The following is a 19,258-nucleotide window of genomic DNA, read 5'->3' on the forward strand; positions in this document are numbered from 1 at the left end:
GATTAAATTTGAATTTTAAATTTAAAATAATTTAAAGTTTGTGCATTTAAAATTTTTATTTGGATACTGTAAAAAAATGCATTTAAAATTATTTATTTGGATACTGTAAAAAAAATTTTAAAAGTTTAGAAGAAAGATTAAGAATGATGAGCTTATAATTAACAAATATTCATCCATTTGGTAAGGATTTCACACATAATTCATAAGATTGTATAGTTAAATCTTGTAGTTAAGGTGAGGAGGAAAAACAAAAGCAATAAAGGCATTAATAGTAAAAACGTGAAATAACAATATAGTATGAGTAGTTGAAATTGCAAATAAGGGTAAAGGAGTAAGAATATCGACGAAGTCATCGATTAGGAGCTTTCAATAGCTTAAAGTGAAAAAATGCAAACAAATATCCATAACGTTTCAAGTTAGTGCAAAAGTGATCAATTCATTAAATTTCTCAAATGTTAACTATTTAGTTGACATCTAAGCAAACGTTAACTATTTTTTTGGCTGATATGAACTAAAAAAAAGCAAAAATACTCATAAAGTCGTCGACTAGAGGAATCCAGTAGCCTAAATAAGAAAAAGGGAATGAATACTCATTATGTTACTTTAATAAGTACAATAGTGATCAATCTGTCAAAATTTATGCCATGTGGTTTCTTTTCATTCTGCATACTCTTAATAGAGATTTTAAACATCTATCAAGCGAAGGCTTCTCGAAGAATTTTCGACGATTAAGCATGATTGTAAAATTGCCAAATACCAATCACAATTAGCTACCAAATCCAAGGTAATCAAAGATCAATCCCGAATAAAAATTATCAAGTTTGTTATTTATATAAATGAGATCTCAAATTTTCATAAATTAATTTTACTAAAATATCACTTAATAAATCTCTAATCATAGTAAAATAATTTTTAAAAAGCATAGGATATCTCACAGAAGTGAAAAGACTTAAAAACAGTTGAAAAATAACAAATCATAAAAAATAGGGTAATGCATCGCGGCTACCCCTTTTCTGTGCAACGTGTCACGGTGTGTTGCACATATTAGACAGCAATATGCTGTCATTTGATAGCAAATCAAGTCAATTTTTGACGTGTTTTATTTCTCCATCTGACATTCGAATGAGGTGATTTAAGTTTTATCAAAAAATCTTTTCATAAATTAACTAATGACATGAGTTTTACTTTTAAATTAAGTCACATGAGAAAGTTAGACATCCAAACATTTTTCATAACTTTTCTCACTTTTTACAATTTTCACAACTAAAGGAGTGCCCAATATAACATCTCAAACTTTAATCCCTAGATTATTAAAGAATTAATTAAGTTTAATCATGATAATTGAGTAATTTGATGTGAGGTGTGGTCAAGGAGGTCTATAATATATATTCGGTTGTGTTTTCAGCTTAAATTATGGCTCTGAAGTGAAGTTGGGCCATCTAAGTATCAAAAGTGGGAGAAAAACGTGAAAGGATGTCTTTGTGCCACATGTTGTGACATATAGCTTATCCACCGCAGTGCGTAGATGACCATCAAAGCAGGAAGGCCTCTCCATGCCATGCGTTGCCACACGTGCTTCGTGTGCTGTGACGCACAGCCTATTTTTTTCAATTTTAAGTCACGAACAGATGGAAAATTTGAAGGAGAAAAAGGGAGAAACCAAGAACAAGTGACCAAGCTTGGCTAGGTTTCAATTGAAAGAGTATTATAAGTATTTTGAAGCTAATAATCACCCAAAGTAAGTATCTTGTACTACATTCCTCCCTCTTTCTTCCATTTTAAGGGAGATTAGAATTAGGGTTTAAGTTGAAATGATAATTTTTGGTTTATATAGGTTATAGTTCTGAAACCATTGACTTAAATAGAGTAAATGAGAGTTTATTAGAGTATTTAAATCTAGAGATGATGAGTTTTGACATCTTAGGTTGGTAAACCTTATAAATATCTAAAAATAATATTAATGAGGGTTATTGGAAGCCATTAATAAGAGTTTAATGGATCATTAATAATATTGTAAGCTAAAGATAGATAATAAGCCTAATGGATAGGCCTAAATGTGAAAAATATAGGCATTGTATAATCTAGATATGGAAAGTGTGAGAGTTGAAATTGTGGTTTGATATTGTTGATGAAGTTTAGAATTGATTGATTATAGATTAAGCATTTAGGCACTATATTTGACTTGAAAAGTAAGTTTGGAATCTTAATATTAAGGGGTAAATCCTTGACCTTTCAAAAGTTTGAGGTAATTGAGAGAAATTCTATTTTAGATAGTTATTTGTTAATTGATCGTAAATGTGAAATGTGTTTGTTGCTTCTATATTTTGACTATGAATGTGTAAGCATGCTATGAATTCATGAAATTGTATAATTGCTTTGATTTGAACTAAAGATGCAAAAGTGATTTTGAAATGAACTTTAAATTACAATGTAGTGTGAAAATGATTAGTTAATGGTGAGAATAATAGTGATGATTGTGTTGAGGTGGAAACGTGATAAATATATGAGATTTATGTGATAAATGAGAAAAATGAAAATCGATACTCACTTAGGTAGTGCATAATCGTGAGCCCAATGTTGATGTTGAAAATGGTATGGAGAAAAATGAGTGGGCATTGTACATTACATGATCAATCGGCGAGAGTTCGCCTAGGAAGAGGAATAGATAAAATCCATATAGTATTTTTGGTTATCTTCTGGTGCACGATGATATAACCTTGTTTTATAATTTTTCAAGGAACTATCTCATAAGTTGTTAAGAGACTGAAACCTAACTATCTCCATTAGTTTATTTAGGAGATTAGCTTAGAGTATACAACACCCCATAGATTTAAGAGTAGGGGAAGCCATGGTCTAAGAGTGAGTACTGTGATCTTTGATTAGGTCATACATCACAATTGGTGAGGTTGGGTAGTCCAATCATATAGACAGAGTCTTATTTGATATTATAGCCCACATTTTCAGTTGAAGGAAATAAGGAGAGTATAATGATGGTTTGTTCATACATATGTGTGTTTATATGACATGTCACATGATTAAATTGTGGTAAGTCGTGTTAATTATTGGGTCATAATTACATGTCTAAGTGTTTTGTAGCTATATACTTGATGATTGAAATGAAAATGAGTGAATTGAGAAAAGAGAAATTGTGATTTATGTGTTAATGTGTGTTTGAGAAAGTTTATTTCAAACTTATGTGTGTATTTCAATTGATATACAATTACATAGGATAGATTTACCTTAGTTACTAAGTAGCTAGAGTCACTCATCTTCTTTAATATTTTATAGGCTCTAGCTCGGGTATAGAGAAGGAGAAAGCTCCTGAGGTTTAGGCATTCATGCATTCCTTTTGTATGCCTCTATGTTTCAATTATTTAATTTGCATAATAGATTAATATTGCTAACTTAAGATGCATTTTGTTACACTTGTACTATATAGTTAATTATGATGTCTGGAATGTATTTTGCACCATGAGATGTGGTTAATGATAAGTTGTAAATGTTGATAGGGCCAAAATACTAGTACAAGTCTAGTGAGGATTGTTTAAGCATGATATGATTCATTTTTAATGAAATGCAATGCTAAAACTTTTCCTTTTTGTTTTTGATATTAAAGGGGTTAAGGAGTAAAATTTTGATACAATGTTATATTTATGCATGTGGTGTGTTATACTAGTAGTCCTAGATTCAATAAATGTGGTCCAAGTGTTATGAATAGCTTTTAGCACTTGTATAGAGTTTTGGACACCCTTTTTGTTGATAAAGCTGAGAAAAGTGGTAAAATTGTGTTTGGGTATCTAATTTCCTGATGTGACTTATTTTAGAAGTGAAACCTGTGCCATTAACTAGTTTATAAAATCAACTTTCTGTACACAGGTAGATCATGTCATTTGGATATTAGACGAAGAGATGGGGCACGTTAAAAGTGCCTAAATTCTGCTATCAAAATGACAATAGAATTGCTATCATAAGCATGCAACATGTTATGGCACGTTGCACAGAGAGCAATAAACTATAGTGCAGAGTGCGTAAGCTACGATGCATTACTCTATTTTCAACAAACATGATGTTTTTTTAATTGTTTTCAAATTTTTTTACTCTTTTGAGGTATCTCATACTTCTATAACTTGATTTTACTCTGATAGAAAGGTTGAATGTAAGATTTTGACTTATTTTTAAACTATAAAAATGTGGGATCCCTTTATTTTAAGTCATAACTTGATAATCTCTTTATGAGTTAATATCTAGATTATCATGATTTATGGTTTTAATTGTAATTAGAGTGAGGAGATTTTACATCCAAAACTCCATACATGTGTTAAAAACTATTCCCAACACCCAAAACATACTCAAAGGACCTATGATTACCTATACAACACACCACACGCATGTATACCCATCAATATCAATTTTTCACTCCTTAACCCCTTTGATAACAAAAAATAGAAAGGAGATGTTTCAAAATTGCATTTTAAAATCAACATTCACAGTTATGATTAATCAACATCTCTATACTTATATTAGTATTTGGCCTTATCAATACTTTAACATCTTATATACAATATTCTAGGGTCTAAAATACATCACAAATTCATTAATAATAGTACAGCACAAGTGTAAACAAAATACATTCTAATTAATAATATTATATGTATTACATAAAATAAATCTAAAGTAAGAGGCTTTATAGTAGCGATTCCATATTCCTAAACCTCTGGAGCTTTCCCTTTCCGTACTAAAGTTAGAACCTGTAAAATATTGAAAAAAAGGTATGAGTCCATTTACTTAGTAACTAATGTATACTTACCCTATGTAATTGCACATCAATTGATATGCACATAAATATGAGTGAATTACTCAAAAACATTCAATTACATGTGATTTAAGTTATTATTTTATAATTTATTTCACTTTGACATTTCTCAATTCAATTCATACATTATCACAATACACACAAGTATGTGACAATTACCTAAACGCATCAATTCAAACACATCACCATAATGCAATCAATCGTGTGACAATGATATATTCACTTTCACAACTTGCCACAAACTTAATAACTATGTGACATGTTGGATAAACACGTATGCATGATCAATTCCTTCTTATAACTTCCTTATATTTTTTGATTGAAACCGTGGGCTATAAAATCAATTAGGGCTCCATTCATATGATTGAACTATCTAAGCTTACCAATTATAAGGTGTGATCGAATCAAATATCACAATACTCACTCTCAGACCACAGCTGCCCATACTCTCGAACCTCTGTGGTGTTGTATATCCTAAGCTAATTTTTAACAAACAACTACCTAAGATAGGTTCTTTCGATTTCCTCTAACTTTGAGAAGTCAAGGGTTTACCCTTCAATATGCACTTCCAAGCTTGCTTTCTAAGTCAAAATGATGCTTAGACGATTAATATATAATTAATAAAGTCTAACTCATCAACATTGTTATATATACTTCCAATTCTAGCTTTTTCATTTCTCAAAATACTCAAAATCTTCATTTCTTACAATTAAGCTCATCTGAGTATTTTAAATCTCTATTGCTCTCATCAGCATAATTAATTATATCTAACGTCATTAATATCTTAACAACCCCCATGAATCCAAATTAGATGCCTATTTTCAAACATTAATGAAGCTCACCAATCAAAAATATCAAAACTCATAATTTCTAAGTTTAAATGCTAAAAAAAACTACCATTAACTCCATTTGAGATAATGAGTTTGGATTCATAACCTATATGAACCAAAAATAATTTCCCATTATCAAACCCTAATAAAAAATTTCAAGAAAATGGGTTGGGAAGGGAGAAGAAAATGTTAGGAGACTTACCTTTGAGGTTTGTTAGCTTCAAAATGCTTTTAACTTTCTTAAGATCAAAGCCTTAGCAAAATAAAGACGAGATCCTTCATTTTACTCACAATTCCTCTTCTATTTCTCTATCTGTTCATGTCTCCTCTTTTTTTTTTTGTAGAGTTTTAGCCATACATAGCGATGCATGCATCATGCGTTATGACATGTGGTGCAGAGAAGGCTATTCCTTGTTTCTTAGCCTCGGGCACCACGACGCACCACGCACTCACTGCGGCATGTTGCATAGAGGCCTTCTTTCTTTGTTTTCACCTTTTTTGATGCCTAAGTGACCAATTTCACTTTGGGCCCAAATTTATGACTGAAATCACGCCAAAAATACTGATTAGTCCCTTCTGTCCACATATCACATAATTCTTACTTATTTATGCTTAACTTGATTATCAAGAGTTAAGTTTGTGGGATGTTACAATGATCTTCTAGAATCCTTTCAATTGGGCATTGAACTTGAGACGCCGAGTTGGTCGGGAAGAGATGCAATGTTTTGAATAAAGTTGAAAAGCAAATTAAGCTGCAAGCAACTTCCTTTATCAATACGAATCATTAAGAAAAAGCTTTAATGGTACAAGAATTTTAAAAAAGTAAGCGATCTAACTTGTTGTTCGGTCAAAACGACATTTTTCCATCATCAAAATCAAAGCCCCAAGTGAAGACTCATCATCATATGGTGATTGATTAACATCTGTAGAATTCACCTAGGAGTATTTTTTAGTGCAGATCAATAGAAAAATGATCAATTTTTGTATAGGTGTTAGCTAAACGATCAACGTTTAAGGGATTTGATGAATTGGTCACTATTGCAATTACTAAAGTAATGTTTTAGATATTCTTACCTTTTTTTCTCACTTTAGGTTACTGGATGCCTTGGTTGACGACTTTGTGGATATTTTTCCCTCTTTTTTAATCCATGTTAATGAAAAAAATGGTCAATATCTGCTTAGGTGTTAACTAAACATTCAACATTTGAGAGATTTAATAGATTGGCTACTCTTGCATTAACTTTGACAACATTATGAGTATTTTTATTATTTTTCTCACTTTAAGCTACTGAATGCTCCTAGCCGACCACTTCATTGGTATTTTCATCCTTTGCCCTTCAAATAATTAGAATTTATAAGGAATTTAAAATTACAAAAAAGTTATAATAAAATATGGATTCAAATTTGGATTTGAATTTAATTTAAATCCATAAATCTTTTATATATCGAAATAGGATATTTGATTCAAATCCAAATCTAACTCCTTACATGTCCAAAAATTTTAGTGATTTTTTGTTGGGGCCAAAACTTGCTTTTGTGAACCAATCAAATTGGGTGTAATAGAAGAGGTTAGTCTCTTACAACATAACCAACTAAGTTTAGAGTTCTTGCTGGGATAAATATTCACATTTAATATTCGATTATGCTTCTAACATAATTACCTTGAATAAGAGGATGCCTGTGGACAATTAAAAAAACCTGCTTTTGTGATTTGATACAACTAGTTTATCACTATTGGCTTGGAATAATCTCATCTTAATTGTGCTGCCGGACGTTATTCCTCAGTTCTCCGTATTTTCTGTTAAAACAACTCGTATCATATGATTTCTAGGGAAAAAGTTACGTCTAGATTTCTACGGCAATCAAATGTTGTCAGGTCTATTAGCAAGTATGATTAGTTGTCAACACATCTTATGCTATTTAATTATGTTGTGAGTAACTTGCAAGTAATTTTTCTGGAAAGAAACTGGAGAGATTTCTAACCTTCCAGATATACTAGAAAAGAAAACTCTCAATCTGACATGATAGAGATTCAAAATAAAGTCATATCAATGATGGAAACAAGTTCTTCTTTAGATCATGGTTGATAAGTTAGATTTAAATGTGTATTGTACTTTGTACTTACAGTTACGGAAAGAAAGAAAAAAGATTAAACGACTCTTTTCTCAATCAAACTGCAAATCTCACGAATTAGATAAATTCAGTTTCTAGTTCCAACAAAAGTAGACAAATCAGAACTAGGGCTAGCACCAATGGCAAAGAACTCAATGATGACTTCTAAAGGCATGCCTTTAGTTTCAGGGACTTTCAAGTAAACAAAAAGCCAAGACACAATGCATCCAACAATGAACAGTCCAAACACACCAGAGAGGCCAAACAGTTGAAGTAAGGAAGGGAAAACGGAAGTGAGGATCAAGGTTGAGATCCAGAAGGAAACACAGCATATAGAAATGCAGATTCCTCGAACACTAGTAGGGAAGATTTCTGCACACATGATGTTCGGAATCACTCCAAATCCCATGCAGAATACGCTCTCGTATACTATTACACTTAGAGCAGTTATTGCCGCATTCATCACAGAACTCATGTGCATATAGTCACGTACCACTAGTACCACCAAACATACTATTAGCACGGGCACAGTGTGCAACATTATTGACCTGTAATTCACGTCATTGAAGTTCCATGAGACAATATATATATAGTGGTAATCATAGAAAAAGAAAAAAAAAAAACTCTGAACTAAAAAAATCGTAATATTAAAGTTGGAATATATAACGTTCCCAAGAAGTCGAGTCTTCCTATAAATTCATTTAGGATGCATGCACATTCAAAGAATGAAGGAGAGTGTTTTGATGTATATACCTTCTGCCAGCAATGTCCATGAGCTTCATGGAAATGGCTATACAAGGAAGCATACAAAAAGTGATGACGACATTAACGAGTAACGAAGCAGATGTTGCGCTAAGGCCCACATTGGCTAGAAGAGCCCCTATTCCTGCCTTTTCAAGAACTTGAGGTCCGTAGTACAAAAATCCATTTATGCCAGCAGCCTGCATTATATATAATATACATTTCAAATATCTTTTTTAACAATCATCCAATCACAAAAATGGATCCAATCTTCTTGATAAATGTAAAGTTTGTTTATCATTGATTTTTGATTGTTCCATCGCTTGGATAGTGAATTCCATATCACATGATTGATATATCATGTATATAAGCATTCTCGTCAGTCTCCGGGCATAATTTAGTCCTCTAGAGTTTCTGACTGTAAAATTCTTGAAAAATTGATCATGCAACGCAGATAAGAAGATCTATAAGTTTGACGTTGAAGTTTTACCTGCTGAAGAACTTGAAGTCCTATTCCAACAACCAAGGCACGCCTGACGCCGGCTGTCCAAGCATTGTGTTTAATAGCATTTATTTCATTCATGGCTTTGGCTACATCCTTGCTGGTCCCAAGAGCTGACATGCTCACCAGTGCCGATGCTGGAAAAGCCGCCGCTTCCCCCTCCATAGTCAAATCCAACCCTGAACCCGAAATAAACGAAGCTCGTTGTGACTGTGAGACCCCAGTCCCTCCTCCTCCTGCTTCTGCATGCAAATACACTCTTTGATACTGATGATGACCTGCTTCTTTATACATCAACTGCCATCCTCCACCTATGTTTGTGTTCTTATTTACGACTGCTTGAGGCTTGTCTGTGGCACTAGCTTGACGTGAGAGTAACAAAGGAGTGTGAAGCTGAAGGTGGTCGCTAGTTCCAGTGGGCTCAGTGAGATTGAGGCCGCTTCCCTGCACGGCGGCGTCAGAGGGGTTGTCGCCATGTATGCTTCCAAAGAGATTGACGATTGGATCCTTGATACCAGGGCTTTGGGTGATGCTTGCTTGGCGAGACATGGACCGTGACAGAGCCATGCTGCTTCCTGGTGCATTTACTGGTGCAGCCACCATTGATAAGGCTCCTTCATTGGGCTCATATAGTTTGATACAATCCTTGCGGCTTCCATAGGAACAGTCACTTCGCTGGCTGGTGCTACTATGTATTCTTCCAAGCTTGTGGCTTCACCCCCTGGGCTTAGGCCCTCCACTAGCAAAGCTAACTCCCCTGTAACATCGACCACACACTATTGTATCAATTCTCTGTGTTCTTTGGAAAGGTGTGTTTATTATTTAAATACAGAGTCCAATTTAATCAGTAATTTCCCTTTAGAGAAAGCAGTGTTATTGGCCAAACATATTCATACAAAAATTCATATATTAATATGTAAATTTAATTAAATCTGTGCACACACCAAATATGGTATATTAAGGAGATCAAGTGAATGTATAACTATTCTAAAGAGAAGGATCGAGATTACATTATAAAGCCCTTATCAAGCAAGATGCTAACATCAATTAAAATACTATGGAGCCGTTGGTTCCGAGAAATGACAGAAATTGAATGGATGAAAAAAATTATAAATAAAAATTAACTAATTTGCACGTCCTTTGTGGTAAGTTTGACAAAACTCAAATATTATGTATCATAGATATAGAAATTATTATATTCATTATAAATTTATTCATGAATTATGATTCTTAACCCTATAAACTAACTTACCTTTTCCTTCTAACAAACATGGTTGACTTATTTCTCCTTCCACATCTGATTATTCTATTTTTATGTTTATTTCCTTAATTTATTCCATTTCTTTCCAGCAAGCAAAGAACCCTATGTATTCACATAAAAGACAGAGAAATAGTGTGTGAGGAGGGCTGCGACCTGAAACATCTTGAATGCCACGGATTCGTTGCAAGACAGTCCTAGCATCACCAAGTCGACCTTTAGTGACAAGCCAACGAGGAGATTCAGGAAGGTAGAACACAGTAATAAGGAAATAAGCCAAAGCAGGGAGACCGAGAATCCCAAGCATGATTCTCCAACTAGGTGATTCCGTCAACGACATGGAAAACACCAAACAGTAAGCCAAGAACATTCCAGATGAACAAGAAAACTGTGTCGCTGTAGTGAGTAGGCCTCTGATGTCTGGTGGTGAAATCTCCGATATGTAGAGAGGAGTGAGAGTGACAGCAAGAGCATTGGCCACACCACTGAGCAACCTCGAAATTAGAATTATGTATACATTAGGAGCCCAAACGATTACCAGAGCGCTGGTGATGAAGGTTGCAGATGAGATTATTAACATTGTACGTCGTCCAAACATGTCGCTAGCGGTTCCTGATAGTGTCGTCATCACTGTTCCGGCGAGGAATGTCATGGAGACTATCATTCCTTCCATTTTGGGATCCAACCTGAATTCTTTCTTGATGTAAGACATGCCCCCTGCAATGTCATATCCATTAATTAAACACGTGCTTTTCTGTAATATTTTTCAAAATCCCAACTTTTCAATTTTCTTTTTCTTTTTTTAATATTATTTATTTTTACATAAAATACGTGAAAGTCTTGAAAAGATAAAGTTTGCATTTTTTTCATTTTTCAAAAATAAAATAATATAATTGTGATAATTTTTTTTTATTGTTGTGAGATCTCAAAATATCAAAATATCTTTTATTTTATATAAAAATTTATAATAAAAAATAATGATAAAATTTAAAAATTGGGACAACTCAACACATTAAGGTACCAGCCTTTAGTTATAATTGTGGCACAAAAAATCTACTTAAAAGGAAATAAAACAAACAGAGGGAACTAAAATGGAAGCAAGATTAAGAATTCTTTAGTTTTGACGATGGGCATGTCAAGAGAAGAATAAGAAGGTGATGAGACAGATGAAACCTGCAAGGGAAGAACTATCCCAACCGATCAGCATATTCCCGAGCGTAGAAGAAATTGCAACAATCACAATTTCCCTCATTTTCCCTCCCTCAGAAGCCTAAGTATCAAAGAAAAACACCAAAACTATGATCACCTACTTAAAGAAGATCAAACTTGAGATCCGCAATTACTGTGCAAACCCAAAGCTGCGTCAAAATGACGACGAATAATCCACCATAATTGAATGACACACCGATTTCCGATTTCCAGATCTAATTTGAAAGCCTACATGACGCGTACTTCTCTCTGTTATCAAATTAAACTCAAGCTTCCATATTTCTCTCACTTTCAACCGTAACAGAACTTTCTTTCTCCTCAAGATATTAAATTTAGAAGTCAATGAAAGAAATCAATCCACGCCAAATTTCTCGCGAGACTCGTGCTTGCTTGTCGTGACTGTAACTGAATCAGTCATACGTTAAATTCGTTTCTCTTTTCTCCTTTCTTTGTGTTTGACCCTTTAAATTGAATATGAATATTTAAATTTATTTATCTATCTAAGCCATTTATTTAAGATCACAAAACCAAGTCAATTTTTAGATAATTTAAAGGTTTTATAAAAAAAATGTTTTGTATGAATTTTATAAAAAATATACAATATTTTATGTTTAGTTACAATAATAAAAAATAATTATTAGTTAATTATTTTTAAATTTTATAATATATTTTTTTTATTTTATAAGAATAACTTATTACTAATTATTTTAAAATTTATAATATCTTTATACATCTCGCATTTATAAAACATTCCTTTTCATCTATCATATCAAATTATTTTTAAAAATAATTTAAAATAACTTTTTAAAACAAATAAAAATTTAATTTTTAATTCTAATTATTTTTAAAAATTTAAACAAATATCATAAAAACTCAGAATTTTTTTTCAATAAATAAATAATTTTTTAATAAAATAAGTTGAAACAAACAGATCCTAATTTTATTTGATTTAAACATCCTGATCATATTTTTCAAATATTAAATTCCAGTCGTTGATATTTAATATGAACGACTTTCTTTAAAAAAAACAAAAAAACAAAGAAGCATTTTGAGATCTTGCAAGCTAAGAAAGAATTCCCAGTAAAAAAATAATAATAATAATAATAAATAAAGACAGGGCAATTTCATATCAACATGCATCATACTATAATTAATCATTACATAATCCAATGTATCTTTACACTGATTTCTAATGAACTGCCTGCCTTCAGTTTCCAAATACTAGAAGGAAATGCCGCCAAAATTGATCTTATGACAGAAACATCAACCATAAATTTTATTCCTAGGGATCATAAAACTGACAAAGCAATCAAAGAGGAAAGGCAACACTTTTTCTTTGGTAAGAAGAATGTTGAACCATGTGCTTCCATTGAGCCATCATTCAACCCTTTGGGAAACTGAACACATAAGATATCAATCAAGAATCATCAGATGCGGCCTCTTCAGAATATTCTTCTGCCTCTGAACTGTCAACCATCTTCTCAAGTGATTCCATATCACCAACTTCAGAGACCGTGTGTATTCTGAGCTGGTCAGCATCTTCACTGTGAAAAAGAAGATTCTTCTTGAGCAAAGGAATGTTGTTGTTATTAAGCTTAATTACATGACAACAACCTTGAACTATGAGTCATGTGCAAATAATTACTTCAAACTTCAAAACTTAACAATGAATCTCCTCAACTTTTAAATTTGTGCAAATAACCTCCCACAATTAATCAGCCCATCATTATTTACAATTTAGAGGATTCGTTACCATCAACAATCACATTCTGCCAGTAAAATAACAAACCGATTAACAGTAAGAAGGTTATTTGCAAAAATTTGAAAGTTTACGGAAGTTCATTGTCAAGGTTTATCAAGAGAGACTTGCACATGATTCAAAATTCAAGAAAATATAGTATACATTTAGCCTTATTCCTATTGCAATAGCTGCTGCTGCTATGTTGATGTTGATGTTGTTAATATATTTTGCTTTAGAATAGGTCAAAGTAATATGCTAATTCTTAGACGGTTGGAAGGTCTGCTCCCTGATTAACTCATCCAGACTACTTGGCAAAGAATAAAAGCAACTAAAGAAACCAAGCATGGAGCATACTCTGTAACGCCAAAGATTTCCTTGACAATTAAGGAGCTATCTCTCGAACAAAACTCCGGCAGCTGAGATCAAAATGACAAACCAACATGGAAATTAGTTCAAATTTCCCATGTTAAGTGTAAAATAGGCACTATCAGACACGCTTAAGGGATAATATTATAGAACTACAGAACAATAACTAGCATAATTACTAAATGACATTCTAGGGCTACTATAATCATTCACCAAAAGATAGTATCAGTCAAGAGAAACCGCAGTTCTCGGCAATAACAAAACGAAGATCAGCTAACATTGTCCTGTGCATAGTAGCCATAGTAGATACCAGAAATTATCTTCAAAGCACACGCCTTTAAGAGTAACTGACACGAGGATTATTTTTTTCTAGGTATTTATATATAGCTACCAGTATTTTATACTTCTAGATTATGTGCATTAGTTACTTCTGGCCAAGAGAAGATGGAGAAAAAAAAGGTCCAGTAAGGGACAATATAGCAGGATGACCACCGCCACGATGAAAAGGAATGCTGCAATGCCATAAACTAACAACAGTTGTTCCTCAACAAAATTTCATATTGTGTATCAAAGAAGGGAAAATATCGAATCATATTTACCATCCAGCCACTTACCTCAGATAAATAGAAGACTTTTCCAAACAGAGCCTGAACAGCAAGTTTTCTCTTGAAGCCCTTCTCAGTATAGCCTGATGCATCCATGACTACAGGACCTAAAAACATTAAAATGCAATGTGATAGAAGTTAGAGAGATTGAAATAATAACAACTCACGAATCCAAAATCTTGAGACATGTTGATGTAATTAAAAAGGATCAAACAAATTGAGTTCATTCACAATAAGCTGTAGTAGGCATGATGGAAAGAAGGATCAGTTCTATCTCATCATCACTCCATGTCTTTCAAGTTGCTACTTCTCAAAATTATGTTTAAGGTCAGCTACAAAACATCTTTAATTGTAATGACAACTTCTACAGATGACTGTGCAAACACAAACTTGTAAAGTTGTCATATAGGGTCTAATCCCTTAAAATTGATTGGTTATATTTTCAAATTGCTGAGTCTCCCAACAATAGCAAAACATTATTCACATATAAACTACTAATCCATTCCTATTCCACAGCATAGCCCCAGCTGCGAAAAGAATATGAAAAATCACTGCTCAATCAGGCCCATATAAGGAAGGAAAGTGCAAAGAGCATCCTTAAGCTTGAAAGTTAAAATGCCTTTAATTTTGCCACATGCCTGATATATTTACAATAGGCAACCACCCCAATGAAACACAAACTGTAGCAATCAAATCAGATGTAAAAGCAAGGCAGCACCACAGTAGCTTATCCTTATGATTACTATAACGAACCACCACAGTTTCAATACAAATTTTAGAATTCAACAAGAGGCAAGTTTCCTGGATGGGAACCAACAATCATTTCCGATGACATTCTTATATATTTATATATATAGCACTCTCTGCGGACGAATCTCATTTGACATAATAAAATCCATGTTCAAAGTTTTGTTCACTGCATAATATTTAAAGCAGGGCCTGAGGCTAACCCACAACTACTCCAATAACCTATGCAATATAAAGAGTATTTTACCTTTGTCTCGCACAATTCGTCGTGAGATTTCATTCAGAATCTCTGCAACTTTGGAGTCATTTAACATAGAAGCTCTCCTCAGCTGAATTAAATCAGCTACCACATCAGGGTTGAATGGTTTCTCGTTCAGAGCATAGCGGATATACTTGCGCAGAATTTCTTCCACATTAAACGCTACCTGTATATTAATTTGAAATTGTTAAATAAAAATCAGTGCATCTACATGCACAAGCACTCAAAAATCTGGGGAGCCACCAGCAAATAATAGACAGAAAATGACTTTCCAATCATAGCGGGAAAAAAAAATCCTACAGATAGCCAAAATAAAAATTGATACGGACAAACAAAAATCACGTGCTTAAGCTGAACAGTCTTTACAGAAAATGAATTTGAATTCTTCAGCTTTATTCAAATGGACAAGAAAGCAAGGAATAGTACAAATAATGTGATTATTTTGCATATGTGAGCAATCATCATTTCATTAGTCCTCTAGGTCCCTATCTGTAATAGTGTATCCCAGTGTAGCCTCCCTTGTAGCTATAAATACCATGTATTCTGCTTCATTGCAATGTACAAGAATTTGAAACATCTTGTCATGGTATCAGAGCCTCCAAGACTGGTCCTCAAAAAATGTGACATCCATAGAAACAAATAATTCTTTGCATGGTCATATTAAATGTTTATCAGGGGCTATCCAGCTTGTGAGTTTCATTTGTCTGCCAAATTACATACCACTATGGATTGATCACGCACATCATGAGAACAGCAAATTATAAGTAAGAAAAACATGATAATAACAACAATAATCTTCCAAGGTAGTATGGAACAAAGTATGGCAACAATGACAACTAGCAAAGTTATTAGAGGCAAGTTTACAGATTCATAAGACATAATATGACAAGATGATCTCATGCATAATAAATTTGAAAAAGCATAATTTAAATCACCTTGCTCTCAAGTTCCTTGAGAGAAACAGGATTGACGTCATCTCTTCCCTTTTGAAATAAATCGTCCAGGGACTTCAATAGCGTCGCATTTTTATTGACCTGGAATGGTTTGTTCAATTAGACCAAGCTATACGCGATTATAGAAGCTAACTCAACAAGTTTTTCAATACAATTTCAAGAGTGAATTACAATAACCTCAAATGAACAAATCAAATATGTAACATTGACCCGATTTCAATTTTTTTTTTTAATCTAGCAAGTTATGGAATTGAACATATCATAGTGAACCGCAGCAGCCACATTGGTGAGTTCAAGCATTAAACTTGGGCTTATAATGAACAAAGACAAACCAGTCTGCGGCGTTTTGCTTTGGGAGAAGTAAATTTCCTGACGGTCTTGACAAAAGCAAAGACAAAAGTAAGCCCAGCGTAAGCCAGAGGAATAGCAAGAATCCAAGGCAACGAGCTTGTACCAACTCTAGGTCCAGGAATGGCCTGAGTGACAGAACCAGTGAACTCCACCAGGTCCAAGGCCTTTTCCTGAATCCAAGGCAGCTCTTCCTCCACTTCCACCTCAATTTCCTTCCTCTCCGAAGCTACTTGATCATTTGGGTTGTTTGATTTCTTGCCGCTTTGAACAGGGTTGGCATTGGAATTGTTCTTCGATGCTGCTGCTGCACGGAATGAGGAAAACAAGAGATGGTGCTTTGTTGGAGAGTGAACACCAGTGAAGAGGAAAGCGGTGCGTTTAGTGGAGTGAAAAGTCAACAAAGGATTCTTTGAGCGAGGGAGTAGTTGAGAAGCCAGAGAACAAGAAGCGGAAGCAAAAGCCATTGGAAAAGAAGTGGGAAGTCTTGCTTCCCAGAGGCAAGAGCCTTCGGCTTAGGTTTGCATCCGCATCGGCTAGATTGTGCTTCGCCGGGCTTTGAAATGTCGTCGTTTGTTAAATATACTATGTATTTGTCATAAGTTGTTCACCTCTTACTATTTATTTGACATTATTTATTTTTTATTATTGGGATGTTTTATAATGTTTACGTGACTCTCACTGAATTTAATTCTACGCTACTCATAACTAGATTTTTACCCATGCACGGGAATAATCAATCATACAAGAATAATATGAATAACCTGATATAAATTATAAGATTAGATTGAAAACAAGTGATTTTAATAATTTAAACTAATTCAGACACATATGATGATGCATTTTACAATTGAGTTAATTCTTGGAGTTGCTATGTTTAGAGGTTAGCAAATCTTGAAAATATTGATTTTTTATTTAAATAGAAACCAAGTTTTCAATAACTTAATATTAATTTGCTTATTAGGTAATATTTTGATAAATTTTATATAATATATATATATATATATTTTCCCTTGGAAAATTGTTTTGAATTGGGTATATTATTATTTTTTTGTTATAAGAATACATGATTTTTGTGGATTGATTCTTGACTAAATAAACCACATTAATGCTGCATAATATTCACAAATGTATAAAGGGTCTCCTTCATCCAAGTACTCCATATAAACAATAAGAAAATAATAACATTCACATAAAACTCAATAGAAAAATTGTTGTCCAAATATTTACCTATATGTTCATAATGTTACATTTAATTAATCTTGTTTGGCAGTGACTTCATAGATTGAATTTAAAAATCAAGTTACAGCTCTATGCTTAATCCCTGTGCTTGCTCCCTTTCAAATTCTATACCTAGATTAAAAAAATTGAAGAAATTATATAGCCCATATCAAATAATATAGGCTAAAAGAACAAATTAGCCAATAAATTTTAGATCCAGAAATATTTAAAATCCTAAACTTATTTTTGATATAACATTTTTTTTAACTTTTGAAAACGGTGCAATTTAACCTCTAGAATAGTAAAAATTAACTTTTACCATAAAATGATATAAAAGAATCCTAAAAATTATAAAAAAAATACCAAAATATTATAATAAGAGACTCAAAAATTATAGAAAATGACCAATAAAATTTTATTAGTCGTTTTTTGTGGTAAATTTTGAGTCTTTTTTTTGCCATTTTTTGATAAACTAATAATTAAAATTAACTTTTGTTAATGGTAGGAGTCGGATTGAAACATTTTTAAAAGTTAAAAAAAATATCATACAAAAAATAATTTTAAAATCATGGAGGCTCATGAACTTAATTTAGAGCCAATTTATCATTTAACTCAATAATATAAAGACCGAGAAGAAACATCATAAAGATAAAACATAAAGAGAAATGGATAAACACATCATTATTTTTTTTTTCTGTTAGATGATGAAACTATGAAAGTAAAAAAAAATCGTCCTTCTTGAAATTCTAGACCATTGAAAGAAGTATTCATTAAAAAAAATTCATAAATGTAGAACACATTGAGCACTTCATGTCCAAACTTTTCTACACATTCCTCCTCAATTTGTCAAGACCATTATTTTTTAAGAAGGATTGAAAGAAGAAGAAGCGCGGGCCTGAAGGGAGGAAAAAGAACGAAAAAAAAAAAATCCATGGACATTGGAAAATTAAGAGGGGAACTCAAATGATGCAAGACAAATATTATGTTTGGGAAGTACTAAAGGGACAGGGTTGGAAATTTACTGTATAAGGAACAGTGAAAAGTGCAATGGAAAAAAGAAGGAAGAAGTGGAGTGCTGAGCACACGGAACCAACAAATGGCAAAGGCAAAGGTGGAAACTCAGTGTATGAGGAACAATGCCAATAATGCACTTTTTTGGGGGGAATAAAACTGGATTCCAATACTAAAACATTGGAAACAGTACAAGAAATCTACAAGAAACAGAAGAGAAAACCAAGATGCTAAAAATCTAGAGCAAAAACTCTTTCATCATCTTTCAAAAACTAGACAGCAAATGGATGATGATTAAAGAAACAAAAATAAGTTACAAAATTGTGAGATAATTTCGCTAAAGAGTCTGCATTAGTATTCTGTTTACAGTAGATATGATTAAAAGTAACATACCCACTTCTAAGGGGAAAAGATCTAGCCTTCTCAACTATATCTCTAAAAGGTTAATTGGGGTCACAACTTTTAATAATTAAATTGATAGCTTCCAAGCAATTAATAAAGACAACAATATTATGCAAATCACGGTCCCAACATAAACTTAG

The 19,258-nt window shown here is 32.9% G+C and overlaps 1 protein-coding gene and 1 pseudogene across 1 annotated transcript; both read right to left on the reverse strand.

The window, feature by feature from the left end:
• Positions 1-7,803: 7,803 nt before the first annotated feature.
• On the reverse strand, positions 7,804-11,747 carry LOC129311846 (monosaccharide-sensing protein 2-like; annotated as a pseudogene).
• Positions 11,748-12,587: 840 nt separating this feature from the next.
• LOC129310647 (uncharacterized) lies at positions 12,588-17,056 on the reverse strand. The gene is made up of 6 exons (XM_054952557.1): positions 16,469-17,056; positions 16,119-16,217; positions 15,172-15,349; positions 14,187-14,284; positions 13,561-13,622; positions 12,588-13,009 (listed from the first exon to the last, which is right to left on the reverse strand). Exons 1-6 carry the CDS (start codon positions 16,949-16,951, stop codon positions 12,883-12,885), a joined length of 1,047 nt encoding a protein of 348 aa, XP_054808532.1. The 5' UTR covers positions 16,952-17,056; the 3' UTR covers positions 12,588-12,882.
• Between the last annotated feature and the right edge of the window lie 2,202 nt (positions 17,057-19,258).

This window comes from Prosopis cineraria, unplaced genomic scaffold (genome assembly GCF_029017545.1).
Source record: "Prosopis cineraria cultivar Desert tree isolate PC_DT_omini unplaced genomic scaffold, ASM2901754v1 PC5, whole genome shotgun sequence".
Classification (NCBI taxonomy): domain Eukaryota; kingdom Viridiplantae; phylum Streptophyta; class Magnoliopsida; order Fabales; family Fabaceae; genus Prosopis; species Prosopis cineraria.